At 43.5% G+C, this 26726-nt stretch overlaps 1 protein-coding gene across 3 annotated transcripts in view; it reads left to right on the top strand.

Moving 5' to 3' along the window:
• PRDM10 (PR/SET domain 10) overlaps positions 1-26726 on the top strand; it is an 87576-nt gene that overhangs the window by 35763 nt on the left and 25087 nt on the right. The window contains exons 4-11 of one of the 3 annotated variants that reach the window (XM_019942060.3): positions 7019-7090; positions 11164-11377; positions 13312-13553; positions 14868-15071; positions 19536-19608; positions 21654-21771; positions 24114-24243; positions 24752-24994. In XM_019942060.3, the coding sequence (XP_019797619.1) occupies positions 7019-7090; positions 11164-11377; positions 13312-13553; positions 14868-15071; positions 19536-19608; positions 21654-21771; positions 24114-24243; positions 24752-24994 (1296 nt within the window). The remainder of the gene's footprint in view (positions 1-7018; positions 7091-11163; positions 11378-13311; positions 13554-14867; positions 15072-19535; positions 19609-21653; positions 21772-24113; positions 24244-24751; positions 24995-26726) is intronic. The other 2 variants (XM_073807982.1, XM_019942061.3) reach the window with 2 other exon arrangements.

Genomic DNA, 26726 nt, shown 5'->3' on the forward strand with positions numbered 1-26726 from the left:
ATATATATAATATATATATTCTTTTTTCATATTCTTTTCCATTATGGTTTATTACAGGATATTGAATATAGTTCCTCGTGCTATACAGTAGGACCTTGTTGTTTATCTATTTTATATATAGTAGTTTGTATCTGCTAATCCCAAACTTCAAATTTATCTCTCCCCCGCCTTTCCCCTTTGGTAACCATAAGTTTGTTGTCTATGTTTGTGTATCTGTTTCTGTTTTGTAAATAAATTCATTTGTATCATATTTTAGATTCCACATACAAGTGATATCATATGATATTTGTCTTTCTCTTTCTGACTTACTTAGTATGACAATCTATTTTTAAATATTAGGGAAAAATTCCTGCTTAAATTACATATATATTTAGTGGCAACCTTCCTCATTCTACTTTCAGAGAATTGAGATTCTTCTTGGTTTTCTTTTAAAACATTTCTTTCCTTTTATCTATATTTCTAATATATCCTACTTGACTTTGAGGGACTTCTTCGTTATTTTCCTCCAGGTTGCAAAAGTGATAAGGAAGGTGCAGAAACTAGATATTGTCAGTCTTACCCTCAAGGGAATGTGAATCCAAATAGTTTTATTTTCATGTTGGCTAGTATGACTGTTATTTAGCTATACCACTGAGTGTCATGAGTAATTATCAAGTAAATTCTCATTAGTAAGCACTTTCTGCTTTTAAAATTTTTTAGTAGGTGATTTGGAAACTTGCATTTTAAAATTTGGAAAATGAACAGTAATTGTGTTGATATTATTTATGAAATCTAGCGAGAATTAGGAGTCTTCATCATAGCAGTTATGGTTGAATTTATTCCCGACTGGTAGTGACCTACAATTTTGTGGGTCTGCCATCTTGAATGAGAACTTGTCTTAGTTCATCTGGGCCGCTATAACAGAATGCCATACACGGGGTGGCTTACAAACAACAGAAACTTATTTCTCACAGTTCTGGAGGCTGGGAAGTCCAAGACCAAAGTGCCAATAGATTTGTTGTCTGGTGAGAGCCCTCTTCCTGTTCACAGATGGCTGTGCCCTCACATGGCAGAAGGGGTGAGGCTGCTCTCTGGAGTCTTGTATAAGGGCACTAATCCCATTCATGGGGGCTCTACCCTCATGACCTAATCACCTCTCAGAGGCCCCACCTCCTAACACCATCACAATGGGGATTAGGTTTCAACATATGTATAAACTTTGGGGAGACACAAATGTTCTGTTGCAGAGTTACTATTTTATTTTAGTAATTTTGTACTAATTAAGTTTACTCTTGATAAAACAAATCATGTCTATTTCTGTGAATATTTATTGATTCCACCAAGCAAGCAATGGATAGATTTAATTCATTTTTACAACTTGGAAGGAAAAAAATAAAATGAAATACCTTTGTGTTTCATAGATGATTAATTCATTCACTAATATTTGGAGTAATGATTTTTTTTTCATAAAAAGTTGAAGCAATACAAAATAAAAGAGAAGTACATTAAAAAACCCAAACAAACAAATTCTGTCCAGGAACATCCTCATTAATTTACAATTGGTAACTATTATTCTAGACTTCCTCCCAGACATAAAACAGACAAAGATAAACAAGCAGGGGAAAATTGTGCCCTAAATGCTATTATTAATCTAAATGCTTTAAACTTAAATTTACTTGAGTGTAATAGAAGGAAAGCAAATGGAGATGAACCGGAAAGAGGTTGGAGTCCTCACGGTTTCCTAACCGGCCTTGGGCTCCGGTCCCCTGTGTCCTCAGCTCTTGCTGCGATGACCTGACATCAGCACACTGACACTTCCTCCCCCTCCTCTCCTCCCCCAGTGTTTGGTGTTAGTTGCATTATTATTGTAACTAATGTATTTATGTTCTGTTCAGTAACCACAGCTACTTAGAATTTTGCTCCATTATCTCCTGGCATTTAATTTATACAAATCTTGAGTCTAATTTTGATTATTTTCCTCATTCCTTTTCTATCTTAATGGCTGTTTGAGTGTTTCTTTATCCTTGAAGTTTTTCTTTGAAGTCTAATGACTTCACCAGCATTTGAATCAGAATTCCCTAGGACAGGGTGTGTCCTTTTCATGTATGGGTTAAGACTCTGTTTCGGGAACATTTTCATCTATTAGGTTTTTGAAGATCTATTCAGTTTCATTTGATATGTTCACTTTTCCAGGAATATCAGTGTGAGTATATTGATTCTGCTTTCTATATCTAACATTCTCTCTGTGCTCATTTTTATATCTATTCTTTTCCACATTATTTGTGTAATTTGCTTTATGTCCCCCATATTTCCTTACTGTTTTTTAAACTTTTTAATTAAATTATAACATACATATGGAAAACTGCAAAAACTTATAAGCAATAATGCAATGATATACCACGAAGTGAACACACTCTGTAACCAACACCCAGATTAAATAATAGAACATTACCATCTCCTAAAAGCCATCCTCACGCTCTCTCCTAATCACTTCTCCTTCCCTTCTCCTCAAAGGTCACACTCTCCTGCCTGCTGACACTGTAGACTGGTTTTCCATGGTTTTGAACTTTATATGAACAGAATACCTTAGTATGGTTTCCTTTTTGTCTTTTTTTTTTTTTTTTTTTAATTTTTATTTTGGCCTTGCCACTCAGCTTGTGGGATCTCAGTTTCCCCATCAGGGACTGAACCCAGGCCACGGCAGTGAAAGCGCGAAATCCTAACCACTAGACCAGCAGGGAACTCCCCTTTTTGTCTTGTTCTTTGGTTTAACATTCTGCGTGGGAGAGTCACGTTGTTCATGTTGTTGGGTGCCCCCGCGGTTTCCTTCCCTTCTATTTTTATCGCTATATCGTGTTCAGTTTTATGAAAGTACCATAATACATCCAGGAGTGTGATCCTCCCTCCACTTTGTTCTTCTTCAAGAGTTTCTTGGCCCTTTGCTTTTCCATACACATTTTAGAATCAGCCTGAAGTTTCCACCGAAGTCCTGCAGGAAACTTACTGGCATTTCATTGCATCTATGGATCAGTTTGTGAATCACTGACATCTTTATAATATTGAGTCTTCCAATCTGTAAATATGATCTATCCACGAGTTTATTTATTTTTAAAATTTTTATTGAAATATAGTTGATTTAGAATGTTGTATTAGTTTCAGGTATACAGCACAGTGATTCAGTTATACATACATGTATAAATATATGTATTCTTTTATTACATTCTCTTCCATTATAGGTTATTACAAGATATTGAGTATAGCTCCCTGTGCTACACAGTAGGTCCTTTATTTTATTTTATTTATTTATGTTTGGCTGCGTTAGGTCTTCGTTGCTGCGTGCGGCCTTTCTCTAGTTGCGGCAAGCAGGGGCTACTCTTTGTTGCGGTGTGCAGGCTTCTCATTGCGGTGGCTTCTCTTTGCTGCAGAGCACGGGCTCTAGGCACATGGGCTTCAGCAGTTGTGGCTCGTGGGCTCTAGAGCGCAGGCTCAGTAGTTGTGGCGCACGGGCTTAGTTGCTCTGCAGCATGTGGGATCTTCCCAGACCAGGGCTCAAACCCGTGTCCGCTGCATTAGCAGGTGGATTCTTAACCACTGCACCACCAGGGAAGTCCCAGTAGGTCCTTGTCGGTTATCTATTTTATATATCATAGTATCCTTGAGTTTTAAATAAAAGTTGAAAATTGTCTTCTGGGTAGAGGTTTTTCGATAGATTTATTCCTAGATATTTGGTGTCTTTTGATGGTATTGTAAATTATGGTATGATTTTTTTAAATTTTATTTTCTAAGTTCTATTTCTGATTTTCTTGATAAATAGTCAGGTTGTCTATGATTACTGACATTTTTACTTCTTTCCAATATAAGGAAAAAAATCCAAAACTGGATTTTTTTCCTTCTTTCTGATATAAGCATAAAAAATCCAAAGCTGGATTTTTTCCTTCCAGTTTTATTGAGATATAATTGACACACAGCACTGTATTATAAGTTCAAGGTGTGCGGCATAATGTTTTGACTTACCTACATCGTGCAGTGATCGCCACGATAAGTTTAGTGAACATCCGTCATCTTCAAAATTAAACAAATAGAAAAAAATATTTTTTGGTGATGAGAACTCTTAGCATTTACTCTCTTAACAAGTTTCACATATAGCACACAGCAGTGTTCATTATATCTATTGCATTGTACATTACATCCCTAGGACTTATTTATCTTGTAACTGGAAGTTTTACCCTTTGACCACCTTCATCCAATCCCCCCTCCCCCATCCACCACCTCTGGTAACCACAAGGGGCATCTCTTTTTCTATAAGCTTTTATGTTTGTTTTTGAGGTATAATTGACCGACAATACTGTGTTAGTTCCTGTTACACAACATAATGATTTTTTTGTATACATTTCATACATTCCGCGATGTCTAGTTATGATATGTCACCACACAAGGATATTACTCACTGACTGTATTCCCCACACTGTACATTTCATACCCATGACTCACTTATTTTGCAACTAGAAGTTTGTACCTCTTAATCTGCCTCACCTATTTCTTTCCTTCCCCCACCCTCCGATACTCTGGTAACCACCTGCTTGTTCTTTGTCTATAACTCTGTTTCTGTTTTGTTATGTTTGCTCACTTACATCTTTTATTTTTTATTTCTTCTTTTGTCCCCCCTTGGTCTGCTGGCTAGGATCTCCAATACATTACTGAACAGAGGTGCTAGTAGGTTTGTAGATTTCTCATTTTCCTTCCTGATCGCAGAGGAAAAACTTTCACTACTTTACTATTAAGAATGATGTTTAGTGCAGGATTTTCTTTTCTTTTTTTTGGCTGCACTGTATGGCTTGGCTTGTGGATCTCAGTTCCCCGACCAGGGATCGAATCCGCGCCGCCTGCAGTGGAAGCGCAGAGTCTTAACCACTGGACTGCTGGGAAGTCCCTAGTGCAGGATTTTTATAAAAAGAACACATTGATTAAGAAAGCTCCCTTTATTTATAGTTTTTAATGCGTGTTTATTATTGATTGATGTTGATTATTATTCATGGATGTTGATTTTTATCAAATGCTCCTTTTGAATCTGTTGAGATTTTTCTCTTTACTGTTAATAGGGTGGATTATATTAATTGATATTTAAAAGTTAATCCAGCCTCGCATTCTGTAATAAACTCTATTTGCTCCTTTTCATATATGTCTGGATTTGGATTTGGTCTGCTAATATTTCGTTTGGGGTTTTATATGTTTATTCAATAGTTGACTGTATTTTAGCCAGTGTATTTGATATTTTTTTCTTTTAAAGTAGCTTTCATCTTGATGATATTTTTTTCTTTTAATAACATCCTGAAAAGCTACATCATCATTTTTGTTGTCTGTATAGTATTCTATTATGGGGATGTACTATTATTTATATTCTCCATCTATTGTTTTATATGTATGTTCTTTCTTTCTTTCTTTCTTTTTTGCTACTATAAAGAACATTCTCACAGACGTCATATCAGATTATTTCCTTAGAATAAATTCCCCAAAGAGAAATGGTAGAGACTAAAGGTAGTCACATTTTAAATTATTTAAGAACCAAGATTTTTGTGAAAGTGAAAAAAGATACAAATATAAAAATCAAACACTTTAAATACAAAGTTAGAATCCTAAATTTGAATTAGAATATCAGTATGAACTCATGACTTTTTTTTCTCTTAAAAAACATGTTTTCTAGTTCTGGCCACTGAAAAGGTTTAGATGAAGTCATCAGTCCAGTAGCAATGATGTAGTCTCTAACTACAGTTTTCCAATAAAAGGAATCAGGGCTACTTAGAAAAACGACAGATTCTAGCCCTGGGGCAGAAAATGTACAAGATGTGCCTGAAACATCTTGTCTTATCAGAATGCAAGGAAGCGAGTAAAAACTTCTCTTCTGGGGTCCTGGGAAGAAACTCAAGATCTAACTTGAAGGGGCCAAAATGGGACAATTTGACTCATGAAAAAGGAAAAATATCTACAGTAGATTGAAACACATTAAATATATTTAAAATCCACAAGTTCATACTGATATGAAAAGAAATAACTCTTTGGTCACTTTTTGAGGCTGCTAGGGGACCACCACATTATTAGGAAAAGTGGTAAATGGCTGGAAAGAATCCAGCCTTTCCCCCCGAGTGTCCACAGGTAAACAATCACTTGATGAGGGAAATTTCATTATAGAGGCATCCAACTAATAAAGAAAGGGGGGACGACTGGCTTAGAGTCTCACCATTTTTCATCTCCTATCATCAGAAAAAAGCTGATGAGGCACTTTGTAATGAATGGATCAACTTACCCCCTGAACATTGTCAATATCACTAAAAAGAGAGAACATTCATTATAGGGTTCCTGGTGTTGTGTACCTCCTCTTGACATACAGCACTGGATTTTTCCACATAAGAGGTATTCCTCCCCCAAAATTGAACCTGAATCTGATCGAGTCTCTAGATTTCACTGCCAACTAATAGGAAGCACAGTAAACAAAATGGAACAAGTTACAAGACACACAAGGATGCAGTTAGCACCATCTAGACTGCGGGAAGCAGACAAACTGCAGAAGAAAAGAAGAGAAATGGAACTTACAGATTAAAGGAGACTTCAGAGACATAGCAGTCAGATGCAGCACGTGGACCTTGATTGGGTCCTGATTTGAACAAGCCAACTGTAAAAAAAAATTATGAGACAATTGGGGAGATCCTAACAATAATTGGATATTTGGTGATGTTAAGGAATGATTATTTTTTAGGTATGATAATAAATAAAATATAAAAGTCCTTTTCTTGTAGAGATATCTACTGAACTACTTAGAGATGAAAATATATAATGTTTGAAGTTTGCTTCAAAACAATCGAGTGAGGGGGAAGGTGGGCGGGAGAACAGCTGAAGGAAGGTGAGCTCTGAGTTGATAATTGTTGACGCCAAGTGATGGGTACACAACATGTATTATACTATTCTCTCTATTTGATATAGGTTTGAAATTTGTCATTATAAATGAGAAAGTCATTTTGATAGGACTTTCTAAATTGCTTTTCAGATGCTGAAAAAGTTTACATTCCCACCAACAGTGTATGAGATCGCCCATTTCCACACGCCCTTGCCACGTTGGGTATTTGCATTCTTTGAATATTTTGCCAATCTGATAAGGAAAGTGGTTATTTTGTTGCTTTAATGTTAAGGTATCATTTTAATTAGAGTTTTTGTTGCTATTTGCACCTTAGAGGGCCCTTCCTCTTCTCCAGTCTCCAGAAACAATCTGCCTGTTTATGTTTTGTACAAAAGAAAAGTTGTTCTCAGACAGCTCTGTGAACCCGGCATAACAGGCAGTACAGCCATTGCCTTAGCATCTGTCTTTATTGCAGTTTCCTTTCAACCCGCATGGTTTTTATTTCTGGCTATAACACCTCAGTGATTATCAGTTAATTCCATGACCTGGATAGATTCTGGATAGAAAGTTAGAGTGAGGGTTTAACATAGGTGATGGGTGCTTTTTTTTTCAATCCTTAGCAAAAAGGTGCCTGTTTTTTCAATTGTCGGTAGTGGTGGCAAAATCCATTTGAAACCTTTTTCATATACGCATTCCCTCGTCCGTAAGGAAGGCAAGGGACTCTCCAGACCTAGAAGCACAGTCTCCGCTTTGTTTCTGAAAAGGAACATGTGTGGCTCCCCACACACTGAGAGGAAAATATGCTGCCCTCATAATTGGTCTCAGTAGGAACCCGGAGCATTCTGTTGTGTTTGCTGCTGTCCAGTGTAGTTTCATGTTTCACTCTCAGATAAATTGTATACTGAAATGCATTATGTCGCTTCAGAAATAATTACCGAGAGTGATGTTAAGTGGGAAGGAGAAGGTATACCACGAGTTTAACAAATTCCTTTTCCTCTCGCCACGCTTTATCGTGTGTGACAAAATGAACGGGCGTAAACTATTTTTGTTACTAATCTTTTCCTCTAAGGGAAGTTGGCACCACGGCTCCCCGCCCTGCTGCCGGGCCGTTGCCTCAGGAGCAGGTGTGTTACCTCGCTGCTCGTCGCTCGGGTACTCACGGTGTATGCGCTGTTTACCTTCTCCTTGAATCGACTCCAGTCCACAGGGGCCATTGTGATGTAGCAGAAAAGCAGGGCAGAGTCAGAATGTGGATTTCCTCTCTGCCACTTAGGAGCCGGGTGGTAAAGTGATCTGGCCTCAGAGGAATTTAGATTCCTCTGGCACGCCGTAAATGTCAGTTGAATTTGAATTATTAGTGAAACAAACCTGTAATGCATTCCTACTGTGTGTTAAGGTCCATGCTATCTGAAATACACGGTTCTTACCTACAAATGATTATCCCCGCTTTCCATCCCTTTTTGACGGTAACTTGCATGATTCTGGTATATGTTCCACCTGTGCTTTAGCATCAGTCCCTCTAGGAAATGCTGAAGGCTTCAAGCCTTTTCTTTGCCACAGCCTTTGAGGAGAGTTCCAGCCCAGGGACGAGGAGGTTGTCCGTCTGTTTTGATGTCAGCTTTCTCAGCAGTGGCGAGAAGCCAGCAGTAACTTGCCTGACCCGCAGTCTTTCTAGCAGCATCTGTTGGGGAAAAATACAGCTCAGCTTCATGGGAGTTAACTCCCAATTGCTGAATCCATTCTTTCAGGTTGGCTCTGCAAAGAGATAAAGAATTTATGAGGAGTGGAGGTGGATATATGCTTTGGTTTGTTCAGTGTGTGATAACATTCATCACTAAGGCTGGCATAAGCTCTGAGTGGCTTAGAGTAAAGGGTGATATCGAAGCTGCGCTCTGAGACAGCAAGTGGGAGCCGATCAGATCAGGGTGCAGAGGGGGTGGCAGTTGCAGTTCTGTTGCCAGAAGTCCCTATTCTTTTGCTTGTTGACTCCTCATGTCAGTGGGCATTTTATTGTTGTTATTGAAGTTGAAGCAGAAGCACCTCCCAGAATTTTGTCCTCCTGTCTACACTTCTGAAAGGCCCTGAGCTACAGATGGAATGTCATGCAAGAGTCTGGCTCCTGGGTTAAGTGAATGCATGTTAAAACACGCATGTGCTATCTGAGGTAACTGATTTTATCTGCCTTCTTCAGCCTGAGGGTTTCCCATGTTGGGCAGTGACCTTTAACTGCCTTGGCAGGTCAGATTCTGTAATATTGTTTCTTTACAGAGTTTAAGAGGTTCTTAGATGCACCACTGAGAAAGGATGTTTCTCTGAAGAGCTGCAGAATATCATTTCCCAAAGGGCCAGATGTATTTCCACAAACTAATCTTCATTGGATACCTGCTATGTGGCCAGCAGCCTTTTAAGGTTGTAAAGGAAATACATGCTGTCACCTCGGTCCTTAAAGAACTTAGATAATAATAATAATCTATTACTATTAATATTAAGCACTTACTAAATGCCAGACACTCTACTACTGGCCTCATATACACATTGTTCCACTTAATCCTCACAACAACCTATGAGGTATGTATTACCATGCCCATTTTACAGATAAAGAAACAAAGGTTCAGAGAAGTGTGTTAACTTGCCAGCATCTTAATCGAAATCTGTCTGACTCCAAAGCCTGTGGTCTGCTTGCGTGAGGTACAGTTCGAGAGGCAAGCTGGGCTCCCAGGGAAATGCACACGAATTGGCAATGGAGACAAAGCTACGAGGAACAGCTAAGGTGTGACATGTCAGAACCAAGATTCTGAAAGATCTTGGCGGACTGAAAGAACAGAAGAGACAATAAAATGAAATTTACTAGAGATACATGGCCATTTAAGTAAAAATCAGCTATGTAATTCCTGAGCAGGAGAAAAAGGGTTCAGTAGCGCTCTTTGAGCAGACAAGAGGACCCAGTGACCTGCCACTTCCAAATGGGGAGCGCTAGGACGTGGCGGTCTCCAGTAAACGCTGGTGCAAGCTGATGGGGATCCGCTGAGGGGTGAATGGACACAGCAGGACCGTGAGCAATGGGTCAGTGCATTAGGGGTTTGGGTCTTGAAGTACTGGAGGAACTGTCTTCATGGGGCACAGAGGGGGCACTTACTTGGTGTAACTCGAGAGGGAAGTCGGGGAGGTCTTGACTCCACGGGAACATCCCTGAGCTGTTCCAGAACCATCCGGGCTGCCTGGTGGGCAGTGTGAGGAAACGTGAAGCCCAGGCTGGACGGTGTCGCTGGGTGGGATTCTGTGACTCCAGGGGCTGCAGAAGGTCAGAGCAGAGAGCGGACGCTGTTCCCAGAGAAAGCAGACGACGAGGACGGGGTTTAGACGGTTGCCGAGGGAAGAGCATTTTAGGCGAGGAAAGACAAAGAAAAAAGGGAGTAGGCACTTCCAAACACGTGTCTTACTTGTTGAACAGGGGGAGGGCATGGCTTGAGTATGAGTAATGGTGCTAACGGAGCAGGAGAAATGCGCTTGCGTCAGAGGGATCTGAGTGGTATATATCCCGAGGCCGCTTATTTAGAAGGTGAGAACTTTTAAGGTACCATTATTTTCCTCCGGTGTATTTGGTAAGGTTAATCGAATCCATGACCCAAACCGTGTCTTATTTGCAAGAGACTAATTTCAGTGTGATGAACAAAATAGGCATCTCTTTCCTTGTTACTTACAAACCTCAGCCTCTCTGAAGTGTGTGACAGGAGAGCTGGTACCCACTGAATTTTACCAACTGCGTCTTGCACCACGTGTTCAATTTTAAAGCCACGTGGTTGAAGGTGGGTCAGATCTTTACCTGCATTATGGTGTGGCCCCCTGCAAAGGCAGGAGGGTCCCCACCCCAAACCAAACTGAGGCTGATGATACCACACATGTTCCAGGAGGGTTTGGAAGGGTTCATTACTTTCATATTTGAAGTCTCCGGGGAGACAGGGCAGGCCCCTCATGCAGGTTTGGAAAGGCTGAGAGAGCAAGGAAGTGGGACTTGAGGTGAAGGCTGGGATCGGCACGACAGTCCCCAGCATGTGGTCAGGGGCTCGTGGGATCTGAAACTCCCGCTGGCACCGGCAGAGCCCAGATGTTGGGCAGAAACAGCAAAAAAGGAAAACAGATCCCTTATTACAGCCCATAGATGGAAATAAGAGTCATTTCTGCAGGGCCTCGAAGGGAGCTGGCGAGAAGAGTATTGCGCCCAAACCTTGTGTTCTGCGTGTGTCCTGGCTAACCCCAAACAGGCTGTACTAACGTTACGATTAAATGTCGTCCAGGCCTCGTTGCCGGTGCACAGCCAGGTGCTACCTTCGCTTGAGGGTGTGGGTGGCACGGACCCTTTGGCGACCCTGCAGAGCCCCATGGCCAGACTGGAGGCCAAGGATGAGGAGGACTCAGAAGACTCGGAGGAGGAGGAGGAGGACGGCGGAGACACAGACCTGGACGACTGGGAGCCTGACCCCCCTCGGCCCTTCGACCCGCACGACCTGTGTACGTAGAGCCGCCTCTCGGGAGCGCGTGTGGGCGCAGGGCGGGCTGGCCCCTGCCGGGGCTCCTGGTGCAGATGCTGCGCCCGGTCTAGGTGTCGCCCTCACTCCATCCTCAGGCAGCCTGTGAAGGAGGCCCTGGCTGTCCCTAGAGTTCTGATTGTACTGATGAGCGAACTGAAGCCCAGGGGAAGCTGGGCGGCCTGCTCAGTGCCCCAGGGGGCCGGGGCTGGGTCAGGACCCAGCCTCAGTCTCTGATCCCAGAGCTCCAGCTGCCAGACCGTGATGTGGTCCAGTCCTGGCAGATCCGGCCATTTCCGATTCCACAAGTTCCCTTCCTGCTTTACCTCTCTTCATACCGACCTGAAAAAATGCCTGTTATAAGAAGACGCCTGTTCTGAAAAGACACCCCAGGCACCAGGGCGCTGCATTTTTCTAGCTCGACTAACGCTCCGCACAGTCTTGTGAGGTCGGCAGCTTTCCCAAGGTCGTGCTCAGTTGTTCAAGAGCCAGGGTTCGAACTCGGGTGTCTGCTGGCTGCAGGTGCCCAGGACGACTGCCTGTCCGTCCTGCCTGCTTGGGGGGTGGGTCCTGCTTCCACCCACCAAGCCATTGCCGCTGCCCATCAACTTTGCGCCTAGATGACAAAGTCCTTATCTCCCCTTGTGAGTTACGAGACTCTGCAGAGCTTTGAGGTCTCACCGTATTTCCCCTGGACCTTCTGTGTCGTGGTGGTAGGCCTGTTTGCATGGGGCCAGTGTTCATCTCCAGGCCCAAAGAAGGGCTTCCTCATTTTGCTTTTCTTTGAATTCATAAGTTTTCAAGGCAACTCCTTAGTCAAATACACAACACACAAGGTCACTTTATGTTATAAATATTAATACAAGATAGCTCTCCATTATTGGAGAACTGTGGAAATTGGAAATACCCATTTTCTAAGTCAGGTCATCACACAGCCAGAGTTGGGTAAACTATAATTGGTTAATTAGATTTGTTTAGGGTCACGAGCATGCTCTCTGTGTGGCCCAGTCCCTTTTTCCTGTTTTGTGGCTGGACCTGTCTCATTCTGGCGGTGAGCTGACAGATGGGCGACACTGGGAAAGGGGGTGAACCACTTTTTCCTGTTTTGTGGCTCGACCTGTCTCATTCTGGCGGTGAGCTGACAGATGGGCGACACTGGGAAAGGGGGTGAACCACTTTTTCCTGTTTTGTGGCTCGACCTGTCTCATTCTGGCGGTGAGCTGACAGATGGGTGACACTGGGAAAGGGGGTGAACGTGGATGCTTAGTGCCCACCGGTCACTCGCAGAATGAGCTGAAAGTACATATCAGGGCTGGGCTAACTGTGTCATCCAGGTGAATGAAGGATGGGATGCTAAATTCATTCATGTCAGCATTACCTTCACACAGTACACACGGAAATCTCAAACTCAACAGCGCTTTTTCTGTTGATTTAGACATGCCCAGACAATAAGGCTTCTATAACTCCCTTTGAGGAAACTGATTAAACGGTATTGTCAGGTTTTTAAATAACAGCTTTATTGTGATATAATTTACATACTATAAAATTCACCTAATTTACATATTATAAAATTCTCATCAGATTTTGCAACATTTAGCCTAAGAAGCTCCTCTTTTCTCTTTTCAGACATGTTATAATTGATTTGCAAGTTTAATGCCACTATTTGAATGAATATCCAACAGAGGAATAAATCACGGCCTGCAAATTATTTCCGGCAGGCCGCAAGCTAATTCTGCCTGCTTTTAGAAGAAAAGTACAGGATCTTAGTGGCCTCTGAGGAGGAATGTATTACAGTGGAATGGGTATTGCAGCTGTAGGAGTGCATTGAGTTTGGGCTGGGAAGTTTAGATTTGGGGATTTTTCAGGTTGGAACTTTTCCCCTGAGACTGTGACGTTGAGGATTGCTCTCTCGTGTAGGGTGTGAGGAGTGTAATAACGCGCACTCGTCCGTGTGCCCGAAGCACGGCCCCCTGCATCCGATCCCCAACCGGCCGGTGCTGACCCGGGCGCGGGCCAGCCTCCCCCTGGTGCTGTACATCGACAGGTTCCTGGGCGGTGTGTTCTCCAAAAGGCGTATCCCCAAGCGCACCCAGTTCGGCCCCGTGGAGGGGCCGCTGGTCAGGGAGTCGGAGCTGAAGGACTGTTACATCCACCTCAAGGTAATTTCTGCTTCAACATAGTCCAGTCTCGTTCCGACGATTTTTAAGGGGCACGCGTTTTCCCACCAAGCCTCTTAATGCAATCTCATAGCAGTTTGCTAGTAGTTTTCTTTCTGTGCTTGACTTGTTTCAAATGGAGACGTTTTTCTCTCTCACCAATGACACAGAGGGTACGGTTTCAGTCCCCGAAGTCTCAATGTGAATAATTCTGAGAGGTGTAGTTCTCAGGGGCTGGATTAGTCTGGGAGGGCTGCCAGATCAAACATGACAGACCGGGGGAGCTTAAAGAACCGATGTTTGTTTTCTCACAGTCCTAGAGGCTGGAAGTCCAAGGCCAAGGTGCAGGCAAGGCTGGCCCCCGGTGAGGCTGCTCTCCTTGGCTTGCAGGTGGCTGCCCTGCAGCTGCCTTTGCACAGGGCTGTCCCTGTCTGCAAGGTGCCTCTGCAGCTTCTCTGTGTGTCCTGATCTCCCCTTCCTATGAGGACACCAGTCAGATGGGATTGGGACCCACTCTTGCAAAGCCGTGTCTCCGAATGCAGTTACATTCTGGGCTACTGGGGGGCTAGGGCTTCAACATACGCATTTTGGGGGGGACACAATTCATCCCATAAAAGGGACTCGACAGCTTGTTTTTCAAATTAACTATGACTGGAGCATAGAATTACGTCGACTCATGTTATCTGTTAAGTGCCCATAATGTTTTTAGGAAAACCTCTTTGCAGTTTTTTAAAAAATTAATTAATTAATTAATTTTTCGCTGTGTTGGGTCTTCATTTCTGTGCAAGGGCTTTCTCTAGTTGCCGTGAGTGGGGGCCACTCTTCATCACGGTACACGGGCCTCTCACTGTAGCGGCCTCTCTTGTTGCGGAGCATAGGCTCCAGACGCGCAGGCTCAGTAGTTGTGGCGCACGGGCCTAGTTGCTTCGCAGCATGTGGGATCTTCCCAGACCAGGGCTCGAACTCGTGTCCCCGGCATTGGCAGGCATATTCTCAACCACTGCGCCACCAGGGAAGCCCCTAATTAGTCTCATTTTTTGATGTGTTAGTTAATGATGAAATATCAACCAAAGCTGTACACTCAGGGTGCTAACTTGTAGATTTTGCTAAGTAATCCTTCTGTAGGTGAGTCTTCAGAAGGTATCTTTTTCCTGTTCCATTCGGCAAGACACAATTCCAGTATCTTTCTAGATACAAAGGGGAGAATCAGCATATCTGGTTAATTTCAGGAACAATATCTTGTATGTCATTACATGCATATCTATCATATTAGAGGTTTTGTGTATGTGTGTCTTTTTACTTTCACTCTGGTTGCAGGTTTCTCTTGATAAAGGTGACAGAAAAGACAGGGATTTGCACGAAGACCTGTGGTTTGAGTTGTCTGACGAGACCCTTTGTAACTGGATGATGTTCGTGCGCCCGGCCCAGAATCACCTGGAGCAGAACCTGGTGGCTTACCAGTATGGCCACCACGTGTACTACACAACAATCAAGAATGTGGAGCCCAAGCAAGAGCTTAAGGTACAGTGCTGGGTCAGTGGCGCCTTTGCTAGGAATTGCAATTGCTTCATGCTTTTCCTACTTTTCTTTTCCCTTTGCAGAGGGATTCTTTAAACAATGGTCCTTTTCTTGTAATTCACTTACTTACTGAGCACTTGCTGTGTACTGTACACTTCTAATAATCCCACAAATAAAACAGAATGAAAAGTATATGACTTTTGAGATCTCTCAAAGGCGTTCATGAAGGTATTAGGCCCAGGGGTGAGGAAGTAGTTGTTTTGGGGGCACAGGCAGGTCTGTGTGATTAAAGATGGGCTTACTTCACATCATTTACACATTCTAAGGAAGAGTTAGCTGGGAAACAGGAGATCTTGTAAAATGGAATTCAGATGTATGGGCGAGATTTCTTTATCTGAAGACTCATTTTACCCAAAGAATTCTATGCACTGACTTCTGATTTTAGGAATATATTTTTTGGGGATAACACTCTGTAGGAATTTGTCTAAATATTAACTCTTGATGATTAATGAAAATTCCGCTATGATTCTAAGGGAAAATCCCCTCTGCCCCCCACTACCCGTGCCCGTTTTTAAAGCTATGTTAGGAACATGGTAAAAAGAGGGGGTCAAAATATTAAAGTTATAAATGAAAAATATGTCAGAAATGATTGCTTTGGTACATGAACACTGAATAGCACTGTGCCTCAGTGTGATAAAGTGAGAAATAGATACTTCTTTGGGGGGAACAAAGACCTAGACTTTGTTTAAAAGCTGTACAAACCCTGCGTCTTTGAAACCGTCAAGTTTAGATAATCCATAACCTCCAAAGAAAATGTGTAGAAGGAGATTCACATCTCACACCTGTATTCCAACAAATTCTTGATACTGAATGAGTACTTTTAACTGTGGAGGGGAGATTATTTTCTCTTTTAATGCAGTAGAAGGCAGACAGATACAATTAAATAAGAATAATAGTTCAATATAATGAACAACCAAAACAACAGATAAAAAGAAAGCAACAGAATGGGGGAAATATTTGTAATGCATGTTAAAAGGTTTGACTATACAAACTGAGAGAAAGTTGTGTGCCCCTAACCTCACTACATCCAGATGGACAATAAATAAGTATCAGGAATAGACTTTACTTGGGGGAGGACTCAAATAGTAAAGAAATGTTAAAAATTTTTTTTAAAGGTTGATCATTTAAAAACCCTTAAAGCAACTATGAGTTAATATTTTTGTTAATTTAAACTAGCAAAAATAAACAGATATAATACAAGGAGTGTGAGGGTTTAAAAAATAGGGATGTTTGTTTCAGAATTGCAAGATTTTATAGAATATTTCTGACAGTAGGCAGCAAAAATGTTCTTGGCCGAGTAAACCCAATCCTTGAAAATAAGTCTGAGGAAATAATTATAAGCAAAGATAGAGCTAGCTACATTAGAATTTTGTAATTTTTTTGCTGACTCAGACATTAAGATGCACCATCATTTTGCACACCATTGAGAAAACACTGCCAGCTGAGCTATGTTACAGTGCTTATTTTAATCAACAGAAGTAGTTATTTTATTTTTATGGCAGGAGCTATTTTGGACTTATTTAGACACAATTTTGAAATCACATCACACTTACGCATATTTAAAAAGGCACACTATAAGCAAAAGAAATTGGTTCAGGTATAAACTGCTTTCTGTGCAGTCTGACTTTTTTTTCTTTAACTGGATCATTGTTTTACTTTATCATGGATGTTTGTGCTTTTGTCTATCTGTCATCTTCTGTACCATCAAGGTGCTGATGATGGTGCAGTGTTTTTAGAATAAGTGCTCCTCTGCTACCTCTGCGATATTTTTCCAAGCCACTGATAGCTTTTCTGTAAGTTTTGATGCCGTGCTTTCCCATTGACCGAACCCATATGTGTCTTTTTCCTCAATTGAAACACATGTCCTTGGAAGCTGAGAGTTTTTTGATCAGGTCAGTGGGAAGTTTCTGATCACTCGATGTTTGATACCTTAATGAGAGTTCCTCCGGTATGATCACACCAGCCTTGCATTGCTTTGAAATTTCTTTCGTTTATTCTGAGGGAGATGGCAGGTTTTTTTTGGCCTTCATTTTCATTGCTTGGCAAGTGTAGCACCTCACGGGGTGCCAGTGGGACACATAACCGGAATGAGGTGAGAATGGAAAGATCTCGGCCAGGTTTGTGCAGGAGCAAAGGCAGGTGGTCACGGCTACGTCAGGGCAGTGACCACAGAATGCCATGGGTTGGGAGGCACACTCTGATTTCTGAATCAGAGAATATGAGAAACATACCTCTTGGAATCGATGAACAAGGCAGAATTTATAACAGCAGAATGATAAACTACCTAAAAGTCCAACCACAGGGTCATGGTCAAGTAAAGTATAGAATACAGACTCTGTAGAATATTATTCCACAGTTGAAAATGAAGTCTCTCAGTGTGATTATTTCCATATGGTTAAAATAATGTTCCACAACAATTGTATATGATGGATTCATTTAGTGACCCAAATATGGACCTTGTACTATGTTCCAGACACTAGGAGAAGACAGACTGGTGCCCTGCGTTCAAGGAACTTGTCCTCCAGAGGGGAGGTGGGCAGAAAGGTGTAAATAAGCAAATGATATCAAATAGTGGGAAGTGCTGTGAAGGACACAAAAGGTGTGAAAGGAGCAGATAACAGAAAGGCCCCAATTTAGGTGTGACGGGAGAGGGCGGGCCTTGCTGAGGAGGTGACAGTGAAGAACCCAACATTCCTGGTGGTGGAACAGCAAGGGCGAGAACTCTACATGTTGGAGGAACTGAAGGTGGGTAAAGGAGGGTGGTGGGAGCCCTTTGCAGACCAGCGTCAAGCACTTGAGGTTTACTGAGAACCAAGCAGCTGTTGCAGGCCATTAAGCATGGGAGTGAGTGATGAAATCCGACTGTGTTTCCAGAAGACCGCGCTGGCTTCTGTGTGGGGACTGGAATGCAGGGAGCAAGAGTGGAAAAGCAGAGGCTCGTTAGAAAACCAGGCAAGAGCTCATCTTGGTGTGCGTCTAGGTGGGCGGAGCAGACAGAGGACGCCTGAGCCACTGAGAGTTCTTACTGAGGCATTACAGAAGAAAACAGAAATATGGTGGTCCAGGGGCTAAGGCTCCACGCTCCCAATGCAGGGGGCCCGGGTTCGATCCCTGGTCAGGGAACTAGATCCCACATGCCATGACTAAGAGTTCGCATGCCACAACTAAAGATCCCGCCTGCCGCAACTAAGACCCAGCACAGCCAAATAAATAAATATATTTTAAAAAGGATTAGCTTTTAGATTTCAACTCTGAGCAACTGTGTGGAAGGTGGGGTATTTACTGAGATGGGGAAGGTAGGCAGGGGTGGGGGGCGAGGAGGAGAGCATTTGGAAGTCAGGTCCGGACAAGCGCCATCAGGCAGGTAGTAGAATGTAGGTAGAGGGCAGGCAGTAGAATGTAGGTAGAGGGCAGGAGGGGAGGGTCTGGGGTAGAGGCAGTGACCTGGGAGTCATTAGCACAGAGTTGGCTGCAATGGGTGCGATCACCTCAGGAAGAAATAAGAAGGCCCTGGACTTGGACTACGCTTCGAGGAACAGCGCTGTTCAGGGTGCGGGAGGGGAAGGACAGCCAGACAGGGAGACTGAGCAGAAGCGGCCTGTGGGGTAGGGCGGGGGAAGGGGCTCAGGAAGGTGGCGTAGCTCTGGTGACCCAGCAGTGTTGGGGTGGAGCCACCATGATCACAGCTGTGGAGAAACCTGTGTTTAAATACAGATAAAAGAATGGGAAGAGGGCTTCCCTGGTGGCGCAGTGGTTGAGAGTCCGCCTGCCGATGCAGGGGACATGGGTTCGTGCCCCGGTCCAGGAGGATCCCACATGTCGTGGAGCGGCTGCGCCCGTGAGCCATGGCCGCTGAGCCTGCGCGTCTGGAGCCTGTGCTCCGCAACGGGAGAGGCCACAGCAGTGAGAGGCCCACGTACCTTAGGAAAAAGAAAAAAAAGAATTGGAAGAGGCTCTGCTTCATGCAGATCAAGAGACTATTGATGTTATCTCTCGTGAAGTTGTTCTAATAACAAAACCAGTTTTTTATCTTTTTATTTTTTACATTTTATTTATTGATTTTTTGGCCTCACCGCTCGGCACATGGGATCTCAGTGCCCAGACCAGGAATCGAACCCGTGCCCCCTGCAGTGGAGGCGCGGAGTCCTAACCACTGGACCGCCAGGGAAGTCCCACAGTTTTTTACAAAGGAAAAAGAAAACACACAGTGTGTCTTGGCAGACGAACTTCCTGACTGACCATCTGCGCTAACGGGGTCACCTCACAGTTCGGCTTCTTTTGTTTGTTTGTTTTCCGTGGGCTGTAGAAAATCCTGAATTGTTTCCTGTGAGCAGGAGGGGGGATTGAAGCACGTGAAGCACATCCGGTGATGCCCTTAGTCCTTGATGATGTACTTGGCTCTTGCAGGTGTGGTATGCTGCTTCCTATGCCGAGTTTGTGAACCGGAAGATTCATGACATTTCCGAGGAAGAAAGGAAAGGTGCTTGGACTTTTTCTTTTTTTTTGTATTTCATATATTGATTCTAAATTGTATATATTACTTACATCTTTAGGCAATGTCTAATTTTTCTATCTCTCTGTATTTAAGATATTCTAATAGGTTCTTTAGAGCTGCACATCCCTGTCTAATTCTAGGGTCAAATGACAATGACATATTTACATTTCTTTCATGGGTGCTGGAAAATAGTATTTAATATAATGAAAACCTCCAAATACTAAATTAGGACCTAGATCAGAGGACGATCCCTATCGAGATGTAATCATCTCTGAACACGGCAAGGTAGGCATTGACTTTGTTTTCAAAGTAAATGTCACTGAAGTACAACCTACGTACAGAAAAGTGCGCAAATCCTAAGTAAGGGCCCAATGAATTTTCATAACGTGAGGACGCCTGGGCAACCCGCACCCAGATCAAGACACAGAGCGTGGCCATGGCCCCAGGACTCCCCTGAGCCTTGTAATTCCTCCTCACTCCCAAGGGTAACTAATCTCCCGACTTCAACACCACAGATATGATGATGTGCTTGTTACCAAACTTTTTATAAATGGAATTATGTGATATGTACATTTCTGGTGTCTGGGAATCTTTTGTTTGTGAGATTCTTCCATACTGTTATGTACTAATGTAATTTGTTTATTCTCATTGCCATTTGGGTTTCCATTGTGTGAATGTACCGCAATTCACTGATCTATTTCTACCATAGAAATGTGGGCTGCACAATGCAGTCCTGGCACTGACTAGCTGGAGTGAGGTCACATTCTGCAGGTCAAGGGCAGAGTCCTCCACAAGGCCCTCCCGACTTCAGACAGTAGTCTCAAGCCCTGGGGGTCCCACGCCCCCTGCACTTCTGACCAGCTAGCTACAATTTAGGGAGTTCCTGCTAACCCCCTTATGTCTGATAATTCCCTAGCATGATTCATGGGACTCAGAAAAGTGCTGTACTTATGAGTACCATTGTAGTATAAAGGATGCACGGGGGGACCAGGCAAATGGAGAGACACTCAGGGCAAAGTTGGGGAGGATCCCATGTCCTTAGGCCGTGTCACGACCCTGGAGCACTGATGTATGATTACCAGCCTAGAAGGCTCACCTGAGCTTCTGTGTCCAGAGTTTTTCTCAAGGCATCATCACGTAGGTGTGAGTGATTGGCTCCTTGGCCTGTGATTGAACTTGCTCTCCAGCCCCTGCTCCCCTGCCTGGTTGATACCACCTGGCGCAAAGCCCCAACCCTGTAATCAGAAGGTTGGTCTTCCTGACACAGCCAGCCCCATCCTGAGCCATCTCATTAGCATAAACTCAGGTATGGTCACAGATCACCAGGAATAACAAAGACGTGCTTCTTACTTGGAGATTCCAAAGATTTAGAGGCTATTTCCCAGGGACCGGGGACAAATGCCAGCAAAATTCTTTATTATACAGCAGGGTCGTTTCCAGTTTCTGGCTAACATGAGGGTGCCACTGTGCACATTCTTGCATGTCTTTTAGTGAACATATGTGCATATTTCTGTTGCGTGCACATCTAGGAGTGGATTGCTGGGTCATACGGTATACACATAATCAGCTTTAATGGGTACTTCTGAACATTTTGCTAAAGTGATTACATTGGGCATTGATTTTCAAGTTATTTGTGATACAGTATACCATCTGATTATGAAACTTGGATCTGAATCACTGGGTTATCTGCATACAGATTTCCATTGTAGCACTCCTTGTCTTTCCAGTGTGGTAAGGTCGTGTGTGTGTGTGTGTGTGTGTGTGTGTGTGTTGTATGTATTGCGGGGTGGGAGAGGGTAGCACAAGGGTGTTTGTTCCTTTGATGTCTTATGCAAATATATCAGAAAACAAGATCCTAAAAATTATTCTCTGTCAAACTTTAGCCTTTGATTTTATAACAGAACAGCAGACATTGCGTATTTATGAACACTGGGCTACGCTGAGAAGGGAATGGTGTGGGTACTGGGCATCTGAGTGTTATTGGTGCCTGTTGATCACCAGCCTCCGTGGTTTCTCTCCCACGACTGCAGTTCTTCGAGAGCAAGAGAAGAATTGGCCCTGCTACGAATGTAACCGCCGATTTATAAGCTCAGAGCAGCTGCAGCAGCATCTCAATTCGCATGATGAGAAACTGGATGTGTTTAGCAGGTATAATAATAAGGGGGAAGACTTCAAAAACTTCGTTTTTAAAGTTCCAGTGTCGTTTCTAGATCATCTGTGAATTTATGGGTCTGTGTGTGTGTGCGCGCACACACGTGCGCTTGTGTGTAGACAGGTAACCAGGGAGGCTGCTGAAGGGCATTTCTTATCCGTCATTTCCTTTTTTCCGCTGGTTCTCATCACTACTTGTGTCTTTTCCAGCATAACCAATACCCAGCAATAGGACATCTTTTCACCTTAGTAAAATCTCCCCTAACTAGAGATTCTGAAATAGGAATTCTTCTGATTTTCAAACTCTTTTCAGTAGTAGGATTCCTTCATCAGACTAAGTCCTATGTTTAATTCCCACTATATAAAAAAGGTAGGTGAAGGAGAATTCCACGGGATGGGGTAAGCAGCAGCTGGATCACATAGGCCTGATGGGTAGTGGCAGGAAATTTGAATTTAATTCTATGTGTGATAAGAAGTCTTTAGAGTCTGCTGATCAAGGGATATTGTGATGTTAGTTACATTTCTAAACATAACTGTGGATAAAAATAAAACTATCACCTTAGCTTGTGTTGCAGTAAGAGTGAAGACAGGGAGTCTAGTTAGAAGCTATTTCAACAGTTCAGATGAAAAATGAAGCTATTTCAACAGTTCAGATGAAAAATGAGAGTGGTTCTGGGCAGAGTGGTCCCGGTGGGACAGATGTAGGGTTGCCAGCTTTTATGTGATTTGAAAAGAGAGGAGATGGTGCGAAATGGCATTTAGGGAAGTGGGAGAGTAAATATCCTAGGGAAGTCCGGTGTGATTGCCTGCAACGTGAGTGAGGGCTCATGTGAGTCACGGCTGTGTCGTCACCAAGTGTCTTTCGCTGCGAGGGTGCTGGTGCAGAGCCGGCAGGAAGTTGGTTTCACCAAGCGTGTGCAACGCAACAAGAGTGATGAAGCAGCAGTGGGGAGGGAAGAGCATGTACAAGGGAGTGACTCCAGTGAAGGACCTTGGAGCTTATGAGTGGAAGGACGGAGATAAAACATGAAGAGGATGCAGGACTGCAGACAGGGCACAGGACTGGACTGGAGCTGGTGGTGAGGCAGAAGGATCGTTGAGTCCAGGTGTCTGAGGGCGTGAGCTGGAAGTTAGGACACCGTGTAGGAGCGGGCGAGGCATGGCATCAGGACAGTGGGGATTCCGCACCTCCCAAGGACGACAAGGCTGAGGGTGTGACCACGGGAGCAAACGTCTGGGGTGCATGGAGGACACAGCAGGAGTTCCATCGCTCCCTCCTGTGTTTCCCGAAAACTCCGACCATGGCTCTGTTATAGCACTTTTTATATTCTATTGTGAGGTTTGGTTTACATGTCTGCTGCCTCTACTGGACATGTGAGGGTAAAAACAGTTGCATATAACTTACCGTCTTTAGTGTCAAGCTCCATGCCTGACACATTGTAGATAAAAATGTTTGTTAGCCAGCTGTTAAAAGAAATTTGAGACAATTAGGCAAATTTGAACTTTGGCTCGATTTAATAAATGTTGAGCAACTATCACTTATTTTTTAGGTGCGATAAAGTTGTTGTGGAGATATGTGTATTATATATACAAATATATGTCCTTATGTTTTAGAGGTACATATTGAAATATTTACAGATGAAATGATGTCTGGGATTTATTTCAAAATAGCCTAATGGGTATGTGTGTGGGAGAAGTGGTGAGGCTATAGATGGGATAAAACTGGCCATGAGTTGGTAAGTATTGAAATGAGGTAGCGGGTACACTGGCCTCCTTGTATTCTCCACATTTGCCGAGGTTCGGAATTTCCCATAATAAAGAATCTTTTAATGTGGTGTTTACTGGATGTGCTATGGAACCGGTGAATTAGAAATTTGTTCTGACCTTCCAGAAGATTATAGTAAAACAAGGGCGTTCCTTTGACTCGATAGCCACATTCCGTGGAAGGAACATGAGGTGAGCAAGGGGAAGACTGGAATCTTGTATCCAGGACACACACTAGGCGTGTTCTGTCCTGTCTGCATTGCTCACAGAATCACAGAGATGTGTGCGAGCTTCCAGAATTTTTGGTAGCAAAATGTTGTCAGTGCTTTGACTTTTTAAACCTCCTTTTATTCTGAATAATTTAAGACATCTCTGAGCTATGTAGATGGCAAAGATGAGAAATTTGGAAAGCGTGCATGAGCAAAGTGATTGTTTCCATTAGAAAAAAAGAATCAGGAAAAGAAATCAAGTGAGAGGAAATCAAGATTTGGGGTGAATCGGGATCATTCAGGGAAATATTTGTTGCGCAGTATTGTGTAACCATGACTATCTATAACCCAATGTCTTGTCCCCAGAACAAGAGGCAGAGGAAGGGGGCGAGGCAAGAGGCGGTTTGGCCCAGGTCGGCGGCCGGGACGCCCTCCCAAATTTATCCGCTTGGAAATAACCAGTGAAAATGGGGAAAAGTGTGATGATGGGACACAGGTATGGGGGATGGGAAAGCAAGAGCTCTTCTTGGATGCTTGGTTAGAGAACTTATGAGAACCATTACTGGATTCAAATACAAACGCCTCTCAGAGGGTGATGGGCCTGCCTGTCAGTGCTGTGCTGCCTGGTAATTAAAGTCTGACTAGAGAAAGGCTAAAAAGAACGTTGTTTCAAACGTTACTTACAACAAAAACCCAACTCTGCTGCCCTAAAGGTTTGAAATTGTCCAGAGACATTACTGGGGGACTCTGTTTAATTAGTTTAAACAATTAAAATGATGATATTCCAGAAGAGTCCTGTCATAGTCTTTTCCTCACAAAATGATCTGGAATGTCTCCTGGTTTTTACATCCTGTGGATGGTTACCTAACTAATTTTCTCAGAAAGAAAATATTCTTTTCTGAGCATAACGACGCTAGTCATTTAAAAAGTAAAGCAGCAATTCTAAATCCTAGCACTAATGTCTATCTAGGTAGGGAAATAATTGCTGGTTATTGCAATTTCAGGACTTGCTGCATTTTCCCACCAAGGAGCAGTTCGATGAGGCTGAACCTGCAACTCTGAATGGGCTGGACCAACCAGAGCAGCCCGCGCTCGCAGTCCCTCAGCTGCCACCGGAAGCCCAGTCTTCTCTGGAGCACGAGACGGAAACGCACGAGCTGCACCTGCAGCCCCAGCACGAGGAGAGCGTGCTGCCCGCCCAGAGCACCCTGACGGCCGACGACATGCGCAGGGCCAAACGCATCCGGGTAAGCGGGACGCCCGCCCCGCCCTCTCCCAGCCCTCCGCCCCGCGGGCGCTGACCTCTGTCTAGGCAGCCAGCCGCGTAGGTTCCCTGCCGTTCACCACCACTTCTAAGGCTTGCTTGCATCTAGCCTATCACAGGCTCAAGCCCCTTGTTTTGGAAGAAAGTATGAACTGTTTCTCTGGGTCTCTGGGTCCCGTGGCAGGCTGGCATGGCCGGTCCTAGATTCCATCAATTTAGCAGTGACTCAGAAGCCTGGCTCTTGGCAGCATCCGGACTAGTGTAGTTAGAGTAGAATAACTCTCTGGATGCCTAAACTCACAGATTGGAAATGGAGAGATAAGTACACTGAGTTGTAATAGTTACTTACATTGAAGCCAGGCTAATCTGTGCCTAATCATAGCTCTCAAGTCAGTTTGGGGTTTTGAATTTGTTTATCAATGGTTTCCAAGGGGAGACTGGCAAATGCCAGGACCCGTCAGTGCACAGGGACCTGAGTTCAAGTTGATCTGGCAGGTGCAGCGCACACACGGGGACAGCTGGGAGCTAAGCTCCAGGTTCGGGGGTAGGGCAGTGTCTCACCCGCGTGACCGGTGACTTGACTTCAGGCCATGTGGCTGCAGGGCCTCCATGGCTGCCTGGCCCGGTGTGTTTTGTCCCTATTTCACAGACAGCGTTGATTGTGCGTTAGGACCTGTGGGGGATGCATGTGGAGAGCAACGTGGTTTTGTGAGATCAGTGTCTGTGCGGACAATTGACATCCAGAAAAGAATGACTTAAACCCGTGATTGTGGCAGCAGGATGTTTAAAGACTTTTCTTAATCCTTTATGCAGATGAAAGAGACTTTTTGTATAACTTCCCAGGCTTTACAGTTTCTAGGTGGACGATCATTTTAGCTTATGTTTCTTTGGGTCTTATTTGCCGATAGGCTAGAAGGGACCTTGAACAATAGTCTAGTCCGTGCCTTCATTTAAAAATACATTTAAATGTTTGTTCTGTATGACAGCGTGGAAGAACTCTGAGCAATCAGGCTAAATAGACTTTATAAGGGTCCTGAAATGGAAACGTATAAAACTCATGACTCCACGTATATTATTTCAAAAGGATATGTAAACCTACATAAATATACACCAGAAAGGCAAAAGGCTCTGCATACCTTCCATCCGTCATGCCACATGATTCCCAATCTGTGTTTCACTCTTTCTTGGGCAATTACTATCTTTTCTGCTTTGGCCATTCTGATTTTTCACTAGGTCCGTAGAAATGCTTTCTAGATTGAATTTTTTGAAGGAAAAAACCAAAGCCCACATGTTTCCTGAGGTGTGGATGTGTAAGCATAGTGTAGCCATGATCGTACTTGTGTTCTGGAATGAACTGGGTTACTGGTTTTGGAACAAGGTTCCTTGTGTCAAAGCAAAAGCCATGTGTATGTGGCTTTTGGAGGTCAGTCTTAGGTGAGCGATTTTTTTTTTTTTTTCCTCTCACACATTCTAAAAAGCAGGGGCTATGTATTTTTTCATCTTTTCTATCCAGATTGGTAATGACCAACTGAGGGGAAGCCTTCCAACCCCATTGGTAATGTAACTATTTTTCTCTCCTCTAATGCTGCCTGCTCAGTTGGAGCTGCAGGTACGTTTGTTTCCTGTGTTTCACTCACATAACAGAATGTTATTTAAGTGTTTGCCTGACCTGCTGTTCTTTGCAACCTGTACTTACTAAATCCTGGTGGAAACGA

The sequence above is a fragment of the Tursiops truncatus genome, chromosome 8, assembly GCF_011762595.2.
Source record: "Tursiops truncatus isolate mTurTru1 chromosome 8, mTurTru1.mat.Y, whole genome shotgun sequence".
In the NCBI taxonomy this organism is placed as follows: Eukaryota; Metazoa; Chordata; class Mammalia; order Artiodactyla; family Delphinidae; genus Tursiops; species Tursiops truncatus.